Source organism: Schistocerca serialis, chromosome 10 (genome assembly GCF_023864345.2).
Source record: "Schistocerca serialis cubense isolate TAMUIC-IGC-003099 chromosome 10, iqSchSeri2.2, whole genome shotgun sequence".
Lineage (NCBI taxonomy): Eukaryota > Metazoa > Arthropoda > Insecta > Orthoptera > Acrididae > Schistocerca > Schistocerca serialis.
The window spans coordinates 175,967,652-175,989,373 of NC_064647.1; the positions used below are offsets into that span (position 1 = coordinate 175,967,652).

Sequence of the window (21,722 nt, forward strand, 5' to 3'; positions counted from 1 at the left end):
GGCATTCAGAAAGATAGTAAGCTGTTGTAGAAAGCCCATGTTCAGGATCTTGTTCAGAAACTAAATGCTAATTTATTTACCATTAGAACAGTATCTGAAATAAGTGACAGTTCAACACGAAAAGTAGTCTACTTTGCATATTTTCATATGCTTATGTCATATGGTATTTTTTGGGGGTAATTCTTCTGATTCAAAAAGGGTATTTTTGGCTCAAAAATGGGCTGTTCGAGCTATGTGTGGTTTAAGTTCGAGAACCTCTTGTAGACCCCTATTCAATAGTCTGGGAATTCTGACATTGCCCTCACAGTATATATTTTCTTTAATGTCATTTGTTGTTAGCAATATTAGCTTACTCCCAAGAGTTAGCAGCTTTCACTCACTTACTACTAGGCAGAAATCAAATCTGCATGTGGAATGCACTTCCTTGACTCATACAGAAAGGAGTACAGTATTCTGCTGCATCCATTTTCAATAAGCTACCATAAGAACTCAGAAATCTTAGCAGTAGCCCAAATACTTTTAAGTCTAAACTGAAGAGTTTCCTCATGGCTCACTCCTTTTATTCTGTCGAGGAGCTCCTGGAAGAGCTGAAAAATTAAGCAAATTCCAGTGTTACATTGTTGATTTTCTTTATTTAAACTTACGAATTGTTGCCTGAATATGTTACTTATATTTCATTTTATCTGTTTCTACTTTCGTGTTATAATTTCATGTATTGACTCGTTCCATGACCATGAAGACTTCTCCTTAATTTGGTCCCATGGAACAATAAATAAATAAATGAGCTGATCAGTAATTCTTACATGTATTAATTTTTCTAGAATTTTAGAGAAAGCTGTCAGCAAAGAGATAGGTCAATAGTTAGTTAATTCGGTTTTATCACCCTCCTTGTACAGGGGCTTCACAATGGCATACTTAAGAGTACTGGGAACAACACCTTTCTGAAGGGAACCATTGAAAACATGACAGAGAATGTCCCTTATCCACACACAAGATATTTCAGTAAATTACTAGAAACATTATCAACTCCTGCAGAGTTCTTATAATAAATTACTAGAAATATTATCAACCATTGCAGATATCTCCAGCATTGAGAACTAATCTTACAGAACAGTCCGGTTTGCTTACTGGTAATATAGGACTACAATAGGGTGAAAATGAAGGTTGTATGATTCCCCATTTAATCATATGATTAATCTCTTCCATTACTGCCTCTCGTTTTGCCCATGAAATAGGATATGACATAACACAAAATGTTTCATGTGAGTAGACTTCATTTTTATATTCATAGTTGTTGATTACTTCTGGCTCCTTACTGAAAACATTTGCATACTTAAATAACAAGTTAGAAAGTTCTTGTCATTGCATATCATTTAGTATCTGTGATCCACTTAGTTTCTGTTCTACCAGTTCATAACTAACGTAATTGTTTGCATCTTGTTCACTATCAAATTTGTTTGTGAAACATACAGCTGGAAAGGAATATTGTACTATTACATTTGACTCTGGTTTGTTTTTGTTACTTTCATCAGGTGTTTTCACTAAACCAATAGAACAAATCTCATACTTTAAATAAAAGTGGCATTTACCATTACATATGTCAATCTGTGTTTTGTATGTTCTAAATGTCTCCATGCCAATAAGACAATTAACTATAAGTTTGTCAATTATAAGAAAATTTCACTTCACTTTAAACTGTTCGATTTGTAATTGAATAAGTGCCTGATGCTTAACCAATTTAGTCTCACTGCCGGTAGCAGTTTGCTCTTTGCAATTTTGGACAGGAAATGTTGGGAATTTGCATTCCTTCTTCTATTCACAGAAAAATGCAGTTGACATTAGGTTGGTAGTTGAAACTGTATCTAAAATTAACTGTGTGTCAATATTAAATATCTTCACCTAAATGATTGCTTGTACTTGCTCTTCCTAGATATTATTTGTTGTATCTAACTCACACTGATAAAGATCATCCATGATGTCACCTTGTTTGTCAAACTTTATGAAACATGTTTATAGTTTTGCATTACCCCCCTCCCAGAGAGGTCAATAGCCTGGGGCTTAACTACAACTCATTGGTGTTTTCCGATGGTGTAGTGTGACAGGTCTGATGTGGTCCACCACAAATTCCTCTCCAGTGCTGACTTCTTGATCTCAGAGTAGCAGTTGCAACCTACATCCTCAATTATTTGCTGGATGTATTCCAATCTCAGTCTTCCTCTTACAGATTTTGCCCTCTACAGCTCCCTCTAGTACCATGGAAGTCATTCCCTCATGTCTTAACAGATGTCCTATCATCCTGTCGCTTCTACTTATCACTGTTTTGCACATGTTATTTTCCTCTCTGATTCTGCACAGAACCTCTTCATTCTTTACCTTATCAGTCCATTCGTTTGTAGCACCACATCTCAAATGCTTCGATTCTCTTCTGTTCTAATTACCCACTGTCCATGTCTCACTACCATACAATGCTGTACTCCAGACATACATTCTCAGAAATTTCTTCCTCAAATTAAGACTGATATTTGATATTGGAAGACTTCTCTTGGCCAAGAATGCCCTTTTTGCCATTGTGGTCTGCTTTTGATGTCCTTCTTGCTCCATCCCTCATTGGTAATTTTACTGCCTAGGTAGCAGAATTCCTTAACATCATCTACTCGCTGTTCTCATTTCTCCTACTTCTCATTACCTTTGTCTTTCTTTGATTTACTCTCAATCCATATTATGTACTCATTAGACTGTTCATTCCCTTCAGCAGATCATTTAATTCTTCTTCACTTTCACTCAAGATAGCAATGTCATCAGCAAATCGTACCATTGGTATCCTTTCACCTTGAATTTTAATTCCACTTCTGAACCTTTCTTTTATTTCCATCATTGCTTCCTCGATGTACAGATTGAACAATACAAGAGAAAGGCTACATCCTTGTCTTAAACCCTTTTTAATACAAGCACTTCGTTCTTGGTCGTCCACTCTTATTATTCCCTCTTGGCTGTTGTACATATTGTATATGACCCATCTCTCCCTATAGCTTACTCCTACTTTTTTCAGAACTTCGAACGTCTTGCACCATTTTACATTGTTGAACGCTTTTTCCAGGTCAACAAATCTTATGAACATGTCTTGAGTTTTCTTCAGTCTTGCTTTCATTATTAACTGCAACGTCAGAATTGCCTCTCTCATACCTTTACCTTTCCTAAAGTCAAACTGATCATCATCTAGTGCATCCTCAATTTTCTTTTCCATTCTTCTGTATATTATTCTTGTAAGCAACTTGGATGCATGAGCTGTTAAGCTGACTGTGCGATAATTATTGCACTTGGCAACTCTTGCCATCTTCGGAATTGTGTGGATGATGCTTTTCCAAAAGTCAGATGGTATGCCACCAGACTCATGCACTCTACATACCAACATGAATAGTCATTTTGTTGCCACTTACCCAATGATTTTAGAAATTCTGATGGAAAGTTATCTATCCCTTCTGGCTTATTTGATCCTAAGTCCTCCAAAGCTCTTTTAAATTCTGAGTTTAATACTAGATCCCCTTCTAATTCAACACCTGTTTCTTCTTCTATCCCATCAGACAACTCTTCCCCCTCATAGAGGCTTTCAGAACATTCTTTCCACCTATCCACTCTCTCCTCTGCATTTAACACTGGAATTCCCGTTGCACTCTTAATGTTATCACCTTTGCTTGTAATGTCACTGAAGGTTGTTTTGACTTTCCTGTATGCTGAGTCTGTCCTTCCAACAATCATTTCTCTTTTGATGTCTTCACATTATTCCTGCAGCCATTTTGTCTTAGCTTCCCTGCACTTCCTATTTATTTCATTCCTCAGCGACTTGTTTCTCTCTATTCCTGACTTTCCTGAAACTTTTTTGTACTTCCTCCTTTGATCGATCAATTGAAGTATTTCTTCTGTTGCCTGGGGTTTCTTCACAGTTACCTTCTTTGTACCTATAGATTCCTTCCCAACTATTGTGATGGCCCTTTTTAGAGATGTCCATTCCTCTTCAACTACACTGCCTACTGAGCTATTCCTCATTGCTGTATCTATAGCCTTAGAAAGCTTCAAGCATATTTCATCATTCCTTAGTACTTCCATATCCCACTTCTTTGCATATTGATTCTTCCTGACTAATGTCTTAAACTTCAGCCTACTCTTCATCACTACTATATTGTGTTCTGAGTCCATATCTGCTCCTGGGTGACCCTTACAATCCAGTATCTGATTTCAGAATCTCTGTCTGACCGTGATGTAATCCAAATGAAATCTTCCTGTATCACCCGGCCTTTTCCAAGTAGACCTCCTCCTCTTGTGATTCTTGAACAGGGTATTCACTATTACTAGCTGAAACTTTTTGCAGAACTCAATTAGTCTTTCTTATCTCTCATTCCTTGTCCCAAGCCCATATTGTCCTGTAATCTTTTCTTCTTCTCCTTCCCCTACAACTGCATTCCAGTCCCCCATGACTATTAGATTTTCACCCCCCTTTACATACTGTATTCCCCTTTCAATATCCTCATACACTTTCTCTATCTCTTTATCTTCAGCTTGTGAGATCAGCATGTATACCTGAACTATTGTTGTTGGTGTTGGTTTGCTGCCGAATCTGATAAGAACAACCCTGTCACGGAACTGTACACTGCAACATACTCTCTGCTCTACCTACCTATTCATAATGAATGCTACTCGTGTTATACCATTTTCTGCTGCTGTTGATGTTAGCCTATACTCATCTGACCACAAATCCTTGTCTTCTTTCCACTTCACTTCACTGACCCCTACTATACCTAGACTGAGCCGTTGCATTTCCCTTTCCATGTTTTCTAGTTTCCCTACCATGTCCAAGCTTCTGACATTCCACACCCTGACTCGTAGATCGTTATTATCCTTTCATTGATTATTCAATCTTTTTCTCATGGTAACCTCCCCATTGGCAGTCCCCTCTGAATGGTGGACTATTCCGGAATATTTTGCCAAGGGAGAGATCATCATGACACTTCAATTACAGGCGACATGTCCTGTGGATACACATTACATGTCTTTAATGCAGTGGTTTTCATTGCCTTCAGCAGCTTGATGCCATTGATCATTGCTGATTCTTCTGCCTTTAGCGGCAGTTTCCCACCCCTAGAACAAGGGAGTGCCCTGAACCTGTGTCCACTCATTCGCCCTCTTTGACAAGGCTGTTGGCAGAATGAGGGTGACTTCTTATGCCAGAAGTATTCGGCCGGCCACCAATGCTGATTATCAATCAAAATTTAAGCAGCGGCGGGATTAGAACCCAGGATCAAAGGTGTTTTGATTATGAATCAAATGTGCTACCCCTAGACCATGGGTGAACCTGGAGTAATTACCTGGAGTAATTTCAGTTAGTTGCAGTGTGTGGGTACTTCACCAATTTGTGTCATTAGCTGCTGTGCCATTATCTTCTCTCTCTCCTTCTTACACATGCTGAGTAAACTTCTACTGTTGCTACCCTTAAAGTAAGCTCTGCTGCAGCTAGAGGTACACCTTCATAGACTTTATTTAGTTTGTTAATGACAGTGGTTATCTTTTATACTGTCAGACACAACTGGTTTTGTGTGGCTTCAATATGTGTGTTTGCGTCTGTGATTTTCCTTATCTGTTGTTCTACTTAATCATGATGGTCATTAAAAGAATCTACCTTCTGTTTTAACTCTGCAATGTTACTGTTAACTTCAGAAAGTACTTCATGCTTTACTTGTTTTTTCATAGCATTCAATTTTGCGTCAATTTCAGAGCAAAAATTTTTGGCTAAGTCACTAAATTTCTGTGAGACCTTGTCTTGCAAATCCTTGAATACTTTTTTTGTTCTTGTTTCATTATATTTAGATCTTGTATGATGGTGTTCAGATTGTGTGTCAAATTATCAATTTTGGTATTCATATCTTGTTCCATATCACTGAAATTGGTGTTCATATTGTGTTTCACATCACAGAGATTGGTGTTCATATTATCAAATTTCGTGTTTATGTTAGATAGTAACTGCCATAGCAGTGCTTCAGTTGTACTACTATGGTTGCTTTCAGCTGTACTTCCCAACTTAATATTTGTGTTGTGAACAAATAGTGTTTGTAATGTGTTGTCAAGATCGATATTTGTATCACTCTCCGATGTTTCATGCATGAGCAGTACATCACTCTGGGAGATGCGTGACATTGCCTCACCAATTGTAAACCTTGTGTTGTCAAGGTTATTCTGCTGTGGAGCGTTGCTATCATTTGTCACACCTGTGACACTCACCTCTAACCTACCTAAACCTTCTGCAACAGGCATGCATGGAGCTTGAACTTCATTTGTTTGATGAAGCAATTCTATACCATCTTGGCTGATTGCATATTCCCTATTTCTATCAATAATGGACATGTATTCTTCTGTCATGTTGTATGAATATGCAAAAATAAAAATTTCACAAAAAACATTAAAATTTCATATGCTAATTGTTATTTATGCAATGTCAAAGCCTGATTTACATCTATTATGATATGCAAACTATTGTGTCACAATTCTTTATGTTTTACTGAAAACGTGTATCACACCAAAAACTTCCTATAAATTTTACACCATAAAATTCAAGGAAGTGAATAATGAGGTAAACATTTCTACCTACATCAAAAGAGGCACTACAAAGTGTAACCATACAAACAACTTGTGTAGCCATCCTACATTTGTTGCACTGAACAAAACAGCTTACTATGGAAAATGTTACATAACCTGTGTCTAATTCTTATTCCTTTCCAAAATTTTCTCCTCAATTTTTGCCTTTTTGCTTTACATGCTCCCCATTGTGATTCATACAAACAGAAAATATAGAGAATTAGTTGTTTATGACTAATAACAATGTCATAGAAATTTCTTATTATAACAATAGTTGACAAAACCTACTCAAAACCAGTGCCCTGAAGTCCCGGCACACAGGTTGACAGTTGAGTTGAAATAATAAAAATAAAAAATTATTAAATACATACGCATTTCAAAAACATTTAAAGGGGATAAAACAATTGCCTTATTAGAAATGTTCTGTGCTTGTATGAATTTTAGGCTATCGGACTTCTTCTCTTACATTTCAATTGTAGTTGCAGGCAGCAGACTTCAAGTACACCAGTGTGTGTCATAAATAAGAAAATCCTCCTTACTTGGTTTCACTTTACTTGAATCAAAAATACTTAATACTAGTATCAAATTTTTTCTTATTTCAAAATATGTATGACACAGAACACTCACTGCCCATCATATTCTGGACGGCACTTCTTAACACAACTTCTACATACAAGAGAGTGAGAAACAAAATCATGTATAAAGAAAAATGAATGAGGGTTTTTTTTTCTGTGATTTACCATGCATGCATAATTAACATCTTTGCCAATGCTTAAGGCCAGTCTGTTTCATTTTTTGTTTTTAATAAATTTTAACTTTACGATATCCTGGGGATCTTTCATCATGTACCTACACAACAGACATGCACAATGCAGAGTGCAAGAACATACACTCCTGGAAATTGAAATAAGAACACCATGAATTCATTGTCCCAGGAAGGGGAAACTTTATTGACACATTCCTGGGGTCAGATACATCACATGATCACACTGACAGAACCACAGGCACATAGACACAGGCAACAGAGCACGCACAATGTCGGCACTAGTACAGTGTATATCCACCTTTCGCAGCAATGCAGGCTGCTATTCTCCCATGGAGACAATCGTAGAGATGCTGGATGTAGTCCTGTGGAATGGCTTGCCATGCCATTTCCACCTGGCGCCTCAGTTGGACCAGCGTTCATGCTGGACGTGCAGACCACGTGAGACGACGCTTCATCCAGTCCCAAACGTGCTCAATGGGGGACAGATCCGGAGATCTTGCTGGCCAGGGTAGTTGACTTACACCTTCTAGAGCACGTTGGGTGGCACGGGATACATGCGGACGTGCATTGTCCTGTTGGAACAGCAAGTTCCCTTGCCGGTCTAGGAATGGTAGAACGATGGGTTCGATGACGGTTTGGATGTACCGTGCACTGTTCAGTGTCCCCTCGACGATCACCAGTGGTGTACCGCCAGTGTAGGAGATCGCTCCCCACACCATGATGCCGGGTGTTGGCCCTGTGTGCCTCGGTTGTATGCAGTCCTGATTGTGGCACTCACCTGCACGGCGCCAAACACGCATACGACCATCATTGGCACCAAGGCAGAAGCGACTCTCATCGCTGAAGACGACACGTCTCCATTCGTCCCTCCATTCACGCCTGTCGCGACACCACTGGAGGCGGGCTGCACGATGTTGGGGCGTGAGCGGAAGACGGCCTAACGGTGTGCGGGACCGTAGCCCAGCTTCATGGAGACGGTTGCGAATGGTCCTCGCCGATACCCCAGGAGCAACAGTGTCCCTAATTTGCTGGGAAGTGGCGGTGCGGTCCCCTACGGCACTGCATAGGATCCTACGGTCTTGGCGTGCATCCGTGCGTCGCTGCAGTCCGGTCCCAGGTCGACGGGCACGTGCACCTTCCGCCGACCACTGGCGACAACATTGATGTACTGTGGAGACCTCACGCCCCACGTGTTGAGCAATTCGGCGGTACGTCCACCCGGCCTCCCGCATGCCCACTATACAGCCTCGCTCAAAGTCCGTCAACTGCACATACGGTTCACGTCCACGCTGTCGCGGCATGCTACCAGTGTTAAAGACTGCGATGGAGCTCCGTATGCCACGGAAAACTGGCTGACACTGACGGCGGCGGTGCACAAATGCTGCGCAGCTAGCGCCATTCGACGGCCAACACCGCGGTTCCTGGTGTGTCCGCTGTGCCGTGCGTGTGATCATTGCTTGTACAGCCCTCTCGCAGTGTCCGGAGCAAGTATGGTGGGTCTGACACACTGGTGTCAATGTGTTCTTTTTTCCATTTCCAGGAGTGTAGTTTAAAAGCAAGCATCGCTAATTTTAAACACAATGACATGGTGCCATTGACAGTCTTTCATCACAGTTCACAATTAAAGAAAAAAACGAGCACGTTTTTCTATGATATGAAGGTCCACACAAAATTATAGGAATTCCACATCTGAAAGCGGTTCTCAATTAGAAATGGAGACAGGAAACAAAAACACTGAATCCTCTGCAGAAGGATTGATGCTAATACTGTGAAGAGGAATCCTCCCCAATGACAGCCATCAATCAAACAAGGACAGTGCACAAAATACATCTACCAATGAACAAGTGAGTCCTCTAAAATCATCAGCAGAAAGTAAACTAAACTACAAAAGCTCCACAGAAGAATCAACACCAACAGCACCAGAAAGTATCCAGAAAATGTGCCCCACACCAAGAAGAAATATACCAAAATTATCATCTGTAACTGCGGCAGCAAGTAAACAGAGAATGAAACTGAGACCAAGAAGAGCCACAATACAGGATGAGTATTATATATGATATCAGGAAAGAACAAGGAGAGATCTATCCCATATGTAAGTTACACAGCTTGGCACAATAGGTCAAAGTACTGACACACATAAAGTACTCACAGCGCTAAAAATCAATTCGGGCAGAATTAGGAATAAAATACTAGAATTAGAACATTATTGTAGAAGTAAAAAAGTGGATGCAGTTTATGTTTTGGAACACTGGTTAATTGAATCTGAAATAGATATTTTTGTTTGCCAAATTTAAAAGAATGCAAAATCCCCAAGATTGGCAAAGTTTTACAGAAGTTCGAAATATGGTGTGTACTTCAGTGCGAGATGCTTTTAATAATTTCCACAATGAAATTCTGTCTCGAAATCTGGTAGAAAACACAAAGAGATTCTGGTCATACATAAAGCACACCAGTGGCAAGACAGAATCAATACCTTCACTGCGCGATAACAGCGGTGAAGTCACTGATGACAGTGCCACTAAAGCAGAGTTATTAAACACGGTTTTCCAAACCTCCTTCACCAAAGAAGACGAAGTAAATGTTCCTGAATTCCAATCAAGAACAACTGCCAAGATGAGAAACATAGAAGTAGATATCCTTGGTGTAACAAAGCAGCTTAAATCACTTAATAAAAGCAAGGCCTCCGGTCCAGATTGTATACCAGTCAGGTTCCTCTCAGAGTGTGCTGATAAAATAGCTCCATATTTAGCAATTATATACAACCACTTGCTCACAGAAAGATACATACCTAAAGACTGGAAAATTGCTCAAGTCACACCAGTACCCAAAAAGGGAAGTAGGAGTAATCCACTGAATTACAGGCCTCTATCAATAACATCGACTTGCAGTAGGGTTTTAGAACATATACTGTATTCGAACATTATGAAGTACCTCGAAGAAAATGATTTATTGACATATAGTCAGCATGGATTCAGAAAATATCATTCCTGTGAAACACAACTAGCTCTTTATACTCATGAAGTAATAAGTCCTATTGCCAGGGGATGTCAAATTGATTCCATATTTTTAGATTTCCAGAAGGCTTTTGACACTGTTCCTCAAAAGCATCTTCTAATCAAACTGGGTGTCTATGTAGTATCACCTCAGTAGTGCGACTGGATTCATTATTTCCTGTCAGAAAGGTCACAGTTTGTAGTAATAGACGGAAAGTCATTGAGTAAAACAGAAGTAATATCCGTCGCTCGCCAAGGAAGTGTTATAGGCCCTCTATTGTTCCTGATCTATATTAACGACACAGGAGACAATCTGAGTAGCTGTCTTAGATTGTTTGCAGATGATGCTGTCATTTACTGTCTTGTAAAGTCATCAGATGATCAAAACAACTTTCAAAATGATTTAGATAAGATATCTGTATGGTAAGAAAAGTGGCAATTGACCCTGAATAAAGAAAAGTGCGAAGTTATTCACATGAGTACTAAAAGAAATCAGCTAAATTTCGATTACGTGATAAGTCACAAAAATCTGAGGGCTGTAAATTCAACTAAATGCTTAGGGATTACAATTATAAATAACCTAAAGTGGAACAGTCACATAGATAATGTTGTGGGTAGTGCAAACCAAAGACTGTTATTTATTGGCAGAACATTTAGAAGGTGCAACAGGTCTATCAAAGAGACTGCTTACACTATGCTTGTTCACCCTATTCTGCAGTATTGCTGTGCGGTGTGGGAACCGCGTCAGGTGGGACTGATGGATGACATAGAAAAAGTATAAAGAAGGGCAGCTTTTTTTGTATTATCATGAAATAGGGGAAATAGTGTCACAGACATGATACATGAATTGGAGTGGCAATCATTAAAACAAAGGTGTTTTTTGTTGCAATGGGATCTTCTCATGAAATTTCAATCACCAGTTTTCTCCTCCGATTGCGAAAACATTCTGTTGGCACCCACCTACATAGGGAGAAATGATCATCACAGTAAAATAAGAGAAATCAGGGCTCGCATGGAAAAATTTAAGTGCTCATTTTTCCCGCATGCCATTTGAGAGTAGAACGGCAGAGAGACAGCATGAAGCTGGTTCACTGAACCCTCTGCCAGGCACTTTATTGTGAATAGCAGAGTAATCACATAGATGTATATGTAGAGGTATATGTTCCTCAAGGATATGTTGTGGCCAGCATTATGTGTAGGAAAGAGGAAAAAAACAATATTGTTGTAATTTTGCTCAAAGATTGTTTGAAATTCACAAAACCTGGTGTAAGCCAGTTTTGTTCTGAAGTAGATGGTGAGTTAAGCTGATAGATGGGCATATGATAGTTCTAATCTCTATAGGTCTCTGAAAAGAGTGGTAGAAGTATTCTTGAAAAATTTTGAACTAGTTGTAGGAAAAATATTAAGGAAAAAAGAAAATATTGCTGTCTGTGGTGGCTTCAGTATAGAAATGTCAAACTGTGACAAGCAAGTATCAAGATCTTTTTGCAATATCTTAAGGTCATTAAACTGATTCCGTAGAAATAAAAAAGCTCTCATAAAGCAGCAGTTAGCTATGCAGATGGATGTTTCTCTGACCATGAACCATTACTCCTCACACACTACAGCAAACTGTCATATCACACCAATATAACCCATGACAAAAATGAGATGACTTGGCTGAGAGGTCAAAAAGACAAATTTGTGAATTTTGTTTGCTGATAGACTAAGTTGTATAAACTGGGTATTTTTGTATGAAACACAGATTGGACAAACTAATCTTAAAACTATGTTTGAGAGATTCTTTAGCTAATATATTTAAGTGTCGTACACTTGTTCACCACTAAGAAAAACTATTATAATTTAAATGTAAACCTAAAACAAAGTTAGAAAATTAGTACACTAAAGAACTTGAAAACATTAGAAAACAAATGTTGTTATAGCAAAGTGCATATACAAAGAATGGTGTGAATGACACCAAACAAGCTGATATAGATCAGGAAGTATCTGAAGTATAATTTTTTCATAAAATTAAGCTGCTTAATGAGAAAAAATGAAATGTTTATAGAAACTGCTCCAAACAAGTGCAAAATTGCATGATAGATAGTCACACAAGAACAATCCCTCAACCACACACAGGAAGTATCACTTGAACCAGACCAACTGAATGAGTTCTTTGTGTCTTCAGTGAAAGAAACTGGAAACAGAATAAACTTGAGCAACACATCTGCAATGAACTAGCTGGTAAGCAGCTGCCAGTGAAACAGTCTTTTCAGTGGAAAAATTTTGCATCCACAAATGTAATAAAAGCAATAAAAATTTTCTCCAACTCTAAAACTATGGATACAGCTACATTATCAAGAAAACTATTCATTTCATCTGTGAGGCTTTAGCTCTCATTTTTGACAAATGTCTTCAGTTTAAAATTTTCCCTGCATCATTAAAAATTTCAAAAGTTATATCAATTTTTTAAAAAATTAGACAAATATCTTCCCCAAAATTATTGCCCAGTCTCAACAATTCCTGTAATTTCCAAAATATTTAAAACTATTATAAACAATCAATTAAGTGATTTTTTTGGAGCAAATAATGTCCTTTGGAACAGCAGTTTGGTTACAGATTAGGAAAAAATATATCTTCAGCAGTTCTTGGCATTGTGAATCAGATAATCATGGCTTTTCGAAAATAGGGAAAAGCCTCACTGGTTTTATGTGACCTAAGTAAGACCTTTGGTTGTATCTCTTATGAAATATTGATTGAGAAACTACAGCACTAAAAGTAATTGTTTCATACTTAAGACACAAAAAACAATATGCTTCAGTGAGAAACAGATATTCTCTAATGAAAATGGTAGAGACAGGTGTACCACAGGGATCAGTGCTTGGACCATTCTTTTTCATAATTACCATCAATGATTTGCCACATCATGTTCCTCAATCTATGGTCTTCTAGGCAGATGACACAACAATAATTGCACCTCACCAGGACACAGCAGTATTACAAAAAATGTCTCTGGAATTACTAAATGGTGCAGTAAAATGGTTCTCCTCTAACAAACTGCTGTCTAATCCTGACAGGACCCAGAATCTCCTATTGGGACTATCTAATGATATACGAACTGGAGCAGTTAAACTTTTAGGATTCCATATTGACTCCAGATTGAGCTGAGGAGAATATCATCAGTGAAAATTGCAGAAGAATTCAAGAGTAACATACCTGATGTGGAAGCTGAGAGACATAGTTACTCCTAACTGTTTAAGATTGACTTATTTGGGACTGTTCCAGTCTCACATTTATTATGGACTGCTAGTATGGGGCCACTCCATGCATATAGGTGATGCATTGAAGATACAAAAAAAGTCATAAGAGAAATGTGTAGGGGTGGACCAATAGATCACTGTTGACCTCTGCTTAGAAAGCTCAATATACTTACAATTGTGTGTGTGTGTGTGTGTGTGTGTGTGTGTGTGTGTGTGTATGTGTGTGTATCTATATACACTACTGGCCATTAAAATTGCTACACCACGAAGATGACATGTTACAGACGTGAAATTTAACCAACAGGAAGAAGATGCTGTGATATGCAAATGATTAGCTTTTCAGAGCATTCACACAAGGTTGGCACCGGTGGTGACACCTACAACGTGCTGACATGAGGAAAGTTTCCAACCAATTTCTCATACACAAATTGACTGACGTTGCCTGGTGAAATGTTGTTGTGATGCCTCGTGTAAGGAGGAGAAATGCGTACCATCACGTTTCCGACTTTGATAAAGTTCGGATTGTAGCCTATCGAGATTGCACTTTATCATATCACAACATTACTGCTCATGTTGGTCAAGATCCAATGACTGTTAGCAGAATATGGAATCAGTGGGTTCAGGATCCCAATGGCTTCGTATCACTAGCAGTCAAGATGATAGGCATCTTATCTGCATGGTTGTAATGGATCGTGCAGCCACGTCTCGATCCCTGAGTCAACAGATGGGGATGTTCGCAAACCAACAACCATCTGCACAAACAGTTCAATGACATTTGCAGCAGCATGGACTATCAGCTTGGAGACCATGGCTGCAGTTACCCTTGAAGCTGCATCACAAACAGGAGCGCCTGCGATGGTGTACTCAACGACGAACCTGGTGCACAAATGGCAAAACATCATTTTTTTGGATGAATCCAGGTTCTGTTTACAGCATCATGATGGTCACATCCGTGTTTGGCAACATCGCGGTGAACGCACATTGGAAGCATGTATTCGTCAGCGCCTACTGGCGTATCACCCGGCATGATGGTATGGGGTGCCATTGGTTATACATCTCGGTAACCTCTTGTTCGCATATTGACAGCACTTTGAACAGTGGACGTTACATTTCAGATGTGTTATCACCCGTAGCTCTACCCTTCATTCGATCCCTGCGAAACCCTACATTTCAGCAGGATAATGCACGACCGCATGTTGCAGGTCCTGCATGGGCCTTTCTGGAAACAGAAAATGTTCGACTGCTGCCCTAGCAAGCACATTCTCCAGATCTCTCACCAATTGAAAACGTCTGGTCAATGGTGGCCGAGCAACTGGCTCGTCACAATACGCCAGTCGCTACTCTTGGTGAACTGTGGTATCGTGTTGAAGCTGCATGGGCAGCTGTACCTGTACACGCCATCCAAGCTCTGTTTGACTCAATGCCGAGGCGTATCAAGGCTGTTATTACGGCCAGAGGTGGTTGTTCTGCATACTTATTTCTCGGGATCTATGCACCCAAATTGTGTGAAAATGAAATCACATGTCAGTTCTAGTATAATATATTTGTCCAATGAATAATTGTTTATCATCTGCATTTCTTCTTGGTGTAGCAATTTTAATGGTCAGTAGTGTATATTAAAACAAATATCAAAGAAATACATTTCAGTGGAGATATACTCCAGTGCAACACCACAGGAAAAATTAAAATGGAATTTCTGTGACCGATTAGTAAAAACACCCCACATATCCGCAGTCAGCTCCCCAATAACCTTTAACAAATTACCACCCTCAGTATGGTCTGTGCCTTCCAAATTATTTCAAAGGAAACTGCACAGCTGGCTGGTTGAAAATCCATTTTATAATGTAATTGAATTTTTTGATGAAAAAATGAGAAAATATGTTAAAATTAGTATATACGGGTAAATGTTTGTAGTTATGTAGGTAATTCAGTATAAATTCTTGTAGTTGTGTTAATAATTAGGTATAAATGTCTGTGATTGATCATGTAATGAAATTGTAAAACCATAAACTGGTAGCCAAGATCGCAGGACTTCTTTTTATTCCATGATTACCGGTTTCATCGAAACTAAAGCCACCATCATTAGATCTAGGGAGGACAGAAAACACTAAAAAGTGGGCTTAGATTCCACTTATGTAACATGTATACATATAAATTTAGTAACATATCTTAGGACACATACAAGTTACAACATCAAGGCAAACAATGGTTATATTAATTGTTGCCTATAACATGCAGGCCTTACAAAATTGTCGTAAGTAGCACATAGGCGTCCAAGAGAGATGACATTATAAATGTTAAGTGTCCCCATCACATACAAGCACAAGCTAGGTACTACCACAACTCCAGCTCTGTTCTTACACATTCTTGCCGTGTCGTGAGATGGCGCTAGCAGAAGAGGTGCCAATGAATGTCACAGCTCGCATCATAACAGGCTCTGTGTGTGTGGTATCACTACGTGATTAGGGGTTGTACATAATTCTAGAGATTACTGTATCATGTAAACATATAAAAAACTTATGAAAGCTGCAGACCTACACAATTGCACATCTGCCTGGTCACATATATGACATATCAAAAAGCAAATGCAAATTTCATGAGAACTGCGGAATTACAAAAATTTACATCCGTCTGGTCCTATACGTAATGATGAGACATTCACTGGACTGATGTTTACAGTGCTCATGGCATGAATGAAAATATATCACTTTTTGCTAATAAAGTGCTTACCTTATTTGAACACAGTTTTCCCCCAAAACTAACCAAGGTTAGAGCAAAGTCTACAAAGAAGCCATGGATTACTCAAGGAATAGGGGTATCTTCTAAAACAAAAAGAAAACTGTATCTGTCAATCTGAAACAGTTCTGGTGTTGATGCTATAGCATATTGCAAGAAATACTGCAAAATATTAAAGACTAATACAGACATCAAAGCAAATATATTACAAAAAAAGATAATATATATCATGAAACTTCCTGGCAGATTAAAACTGTGTGCCAGACCGAGACTCTAACTCGGGACCTTTGCCTTTCGCGGGCAAGTGCTCTACCAACTGAGTTACCCAAGCACGACTCATGCCCCGTCCTCACAGCTTTACTTCCGCCAGTACCTCGTCTCCTACCTTCCAAATTTTACAGAAGCTCTCATGCGAAACTTGCAAGAATAGCACTCCTGAAAGAAAGGATACTGCGGAGACATGGCTTAGCCACAGCCTAGGAGATGTTTCCAGAATGAGATTTTCACTCTGCAGCAGAGTGTGCGCTGATATGAAACTTCCTGGCAGATTAAAACTGTGTGCCAGACCAAGACTCGAACTCAGGACCTTTGCCTTTTGTGGGCAAGTGCTCTACTGTGAAAGGCAAAGGTCCTGAGTTCGAGTCTCGGTCCGGCACACAGTTTTAATCTGCCAGGAAGTTTCATATCAGCGCACACTCCACTGCAGAGTGAAAATCTCATTCTGGAAACATCCCCTAGGCTGTGGCTAAGCCATGTCTCTGCAATATCCTTTCTTTCAGGAGTGCTATTCTTGCATGTTTCGCATGAGAGCTTCTGTAAAGTTTGGAAGGTAGGAGACGAGGTACTGGCGAAAGTAAAGCTGTGAGGACGGGACGTGAGTCGTGCTTGGGTAGCTCAGTTGGTAGAGCACTTGCCTGCGAAAGGCAAAGGTCCCAAGTTCAAGTCTCGGTCCGGCACACAGATTTAATCTGCCAGGAAGTTTCATATCAGTGCACACTCCGCTGCAGAGTGAAAATCTCATTCTGGAATATATACCATATCAGATAACAAAATAAAGACAATATGGGATATAGTGAAGGAGGAGACCAGTAGAACCAGACATGAAGAGGAACAAATAGCATTAAGAGTAAATGATACATTGGTGACAGATGTGTATAGTGTTGCAGAACTTTCTGACAAACATTTTATAACTCTTACTGAAAAGATGGGGTTGTCAGGTTCTGTATATGCTGCTATGGAATACCTCAGACCAGACATTTCAAGTAACTTCCGTAATACGAATTTGACTCTCACTACCCCAGCAGAAATAATGTCCATCATGAAATCTTTAAAATCAAAAACATCTAGTTGGTATGATGAAATATCAACAAAGTTAATTAAAGAATCTGATTCTGAGTTAAGTAACATATTAAGCAATCTGTGTAACTAGGCGTTTATCAGTGCAGTATTTCCTGAATGTTTGAAATATGCCGAAGTTAAGCCACTTTTTAAGAAGGGAGATAAAGAAATAGCATCAAATTCTGTCCAATTTCACTTTTGCCAGCATTCTCAAAAATTTTAGAAAAAGTAATGTACAATTGGCTTTATAACCATCTTATCTTAAATAACATACTGTCAAAGACGCAGTTCAGATTTCTAAAGGGTTCTGATACTGAGAAGGCTATCTTCACTTACAGTGAAAATGTGCTTAATTCATTAGACAAAAAATTGCAGGCAACTGGTATATTTTGTGATCTGTCAAAGGCATTGACTGTGTAAACCACAATATCCTTTTAAGTAAATTAGAACATTATGGTGTAACAGGAAATGCTGCAAAATGGTTCAAATTTTATATCTCTGGCAGGAAACAAAGGGTATTATTAGGAAAGAGACATGTATTAAGCTATTAGGCATCGTCCAACTGGGAACTAATTACATGTGGGGCCCCACAAGGTTTCATTTTAGGGCCCTTACTTTTTCTTGTGTATATCTATGACCTTTCATCAGTAACATTGCCAGATGCCAAGTTTGTTTTGTTTGCTGATGATACAAACGTTGCAATAAATACCAAATCAAGTGTAGTCTTAGAAAGATCAGCTAATAAAATATTTGTAGACATTAATCACTGGTTCCTAGACAATTCTTTGTCACTAAACTTTGAAAAAACACACTACATGCAGTTCAGAACTTGTAAGGGTTGTCCCACGAGTATATGCCTAACATACAATGACAAGCAGATGGAAGAACTGGACAGTGTTAAATTCTTGGGGTTACAGCTTGATAATAAATTAAGCTGGGAAGAGCACACCACAGAACTGCTGACAAGTCTTAGTAAATCTTTATTTGCAATGCAAATTGTTTCAGACATAGGGGATATAAAAATGAAAAAGCTGGCATACCATGCTTACTTTCTTTCCATAATGTCATATGGGATTATTTTTTGGGGTAATTCATCAAACCAAGCTAAAGTTTTCTGGGCACAAAAACGTGCAGTAAGAGTTATATGTGGTATGAACTCAAGAACATCCTGCAGAAGCCTGTTTGGGGAACTAGGGATACTAACTACTGCTTCCCAATATATTTATTCCTCAATTAAATTTGTCGTTAGAAACATGTCACTTTTTCAAACCAACATTTCAATTCATGGAACTGATGCTAAAAATGAGAATAATCTTCGCAAGGATTTAAAGTCACTTACTCTTGTACAAAAAGGTGTGCATTATTCAGGAACACACATTTTCAATAACTTGCCAGCAGCCATAAAAAGCTTAACAACCAATGAAATTCAGCTTAAGAGAAGCTTAAAGGATTTATTGGTGGCCAGCTCCTTCTACTCTGTTGATGAATTTCTCAGTAGAACCAACTGATTTGTGTTTCAGTGAGGTAATGTGTTCATTGTAAATAAGTATTATAGTAGTTCTATTACATGTTTAATACCTTATAAATAAAAAAAGTGCATTAGTGTTTGTAAAATGATTCCTTCATATAGTGTTCATTAAAAAAATGACAATCATTCCACCTGGGACCTGTGAAATGGTACTGTGGCGTAGAGCGCCATAAAAATCGATATTTGTTCTGTGCGTAAGTGTGCTATCTTTGAGGAGAGGGCTTTGGAGAGCATATTGGATGCTAACGGGAGTTAGCCTCCGCACTTGTATCTGTGTAGACGCTAAGTGTGAATAAATCTGTATATGAGAGAATTCTAGTTGTTTACCTACAACTATACCATATTCCCTCAGTACATTAGCTTATTAGTTTGAGTTGTAAATATTTGTCATGTATTATTGTTTTTCTGACATGTTCTACATCCTGGAGGACCCCTTCACTACAGATCAATTGGAAGGAAAGTAAATCTAATCTAATCTGACACAAGCTGAGACAACAATAAACATTGAATCATGTTTGTAGTATCTGCTGGTCAGCAGTTCATTGCATGTTGTTGGGTCCTGCCTTGGAGATATGGTACAGGCTATAGAAGAAGAGTGGCTGTGACAATGCCTATGACATCATGAGGACAAGAAAAAACATATTACACATTCACTCAATTGTAATATGTTAAATAAAACAGACTGTAGTCCTTATCAATGCAATTGTGATGTCCTCAATGATGAAAAAACTTTATAATTAATAGTAGCTGTACACAAGAGTGCAATAACCATTACATCAGAAGAGAACTGAATATTGTATTTACATTCAGTAATTGTAGCACTTTGAGAAACAACATTTGATTGGAAGAGTTTAGTGAGTGTACTGAAATAATAAGGTGAACAAGATTGAATAATAACTCCTGATCAGACTTCACCACCCAATAGAATGGAAAAGAACCAGTGGAACATCTCACAGTAAAATGACAATATTAACATTGATGCGAATCGAAACATGGAAATAAATATTGTCTTTTGTTTGAAAAGCAGAATGCTACTGAAGTGGCCATTCCATCATGTAGGGCATATATCATCATCATGGTATACTTACATGAGTAATTCATAGAAGATTTTAGCACAAGCAGAGCAATATCATGCTTGTAATTGATCCTTTGAAATCCAGGATGCACCACAACATGGTTGATGGGGATGTCTTGAACAGGGAAAGCACACATCTGAGGGGTGCAGTCAGGATCACCCCTACTGTCATATTCACCAACACGGACGGTAGCACTGCAAGTATAAGACAACATTTTTCACTTAGGTAACAAAGCATGTCATACAAATCTTTCTGTCACATATATTACACTTTTTTAAAGTGTTGTTTATTAAATAGCAACAGCCACAACCTAGTCACATGCTATGAGAGGTTTGAGCCGTCCATTGCAGCCCCCAGCCAATCTAAAAATAAGAGAATCCCACTTTATCAAAGACATTGTTTTGTTGTACCAGACATGTTTCAGCACTTTATGAGGTATCTTCAGAGGTATTTTTATTTCTTTTCTTTCTCACTTGATGCTATTACATGTCTATGATGGTAGCTTTAATTCTACCACACAGCTTGTCATGGTTTCCCAATGTCATGTTTTTTTTTCAGTTGTATCATTTTAAAGTACTTATTTCTTTTGCTATTATCACATGTTACATACACATTTTGCATAGTTTGTCACTCAATCACAAAGTATCCACTGCTTGACTGATAAACTACACAAAATGCATGTGTTACAACAAGAAACAACAATAGTAAAAGAAATAACTAGTTTAAGACACCACAAGCAAAAGAAGCAACACCACAACATCAAAAAACCATATTAAGCTGTAGACTGTGTGCAACCACCATGCACAAGAAATAGTGTCATGTCCTTCCTATTCCCTGACCTCACCTAGACTGGCAGGTGCCCTCACAGTCCAGCTTAGGTGAGCCCTATTCTGTTTATTCAGTATTTTTCTTTTCAGACTTCCTTCAGATGCTCATATCCTCATCCAACCTGAGAGGGCACCACCTATAAGCCTATACCATGGCATAGCTTTACAACCAGAGATCCTTGACAATGTACAGGTCAGTCAAATTTATTTCGATATGATGGAGACAGGAATCTGCATAAACATAAGCTCTATGCTCTAAGACAAGAATTGTACATCCAGGAAGGGTAGAAGTCAATGAATAATATCTTTGAAAGAGTACTGCTACAAAACAAGCTTGTGACCAGAAATATAGGTCGTATAAAGTAAAAGTTATGAAACATATGCAAAAAATGATTTCTTGTGTAATAATTACAATTTTTCACCAAGTACTTACAGTCAAGACATTAAAATGCTTCCACTTACTGTTTTGTGCTTCAGTGTCAATTCTGTAATGTCAGCTACAATGTATTTGGTTGCCTCTTGAGCAAAGTTGACATCATTTGTTTGGAAAGGTCACTTATGGTGATGGAGTTACCATACATCTAATTATTAAAGT

The 21,722-nt window shown here is 38.5% G+C and overlaps 1 protein-coding gene across 1 annotated transcript in view; it reads right to left on the reverse strand.

Moving 5' to 3' along the window:
* The window catches only part of LOC126425033 (chymotrypsin-like protease CTRL-1), a 216,186-nt gene that overhangs the window by 55,030 nt on the left and 139,434 nt on the right, over nt 1-21,722 (reverse strand). The window contains exon 5 of the mRNA XM_050087941.1: nt 20,313-20,494. Coding sequence (XP_049943898.1) covers nt 20,313-20,494 — 182 coding nt within the window. The remainder of the gene's footprint in view (nt 1-20,312; nt 20,495-21,722) is intronic.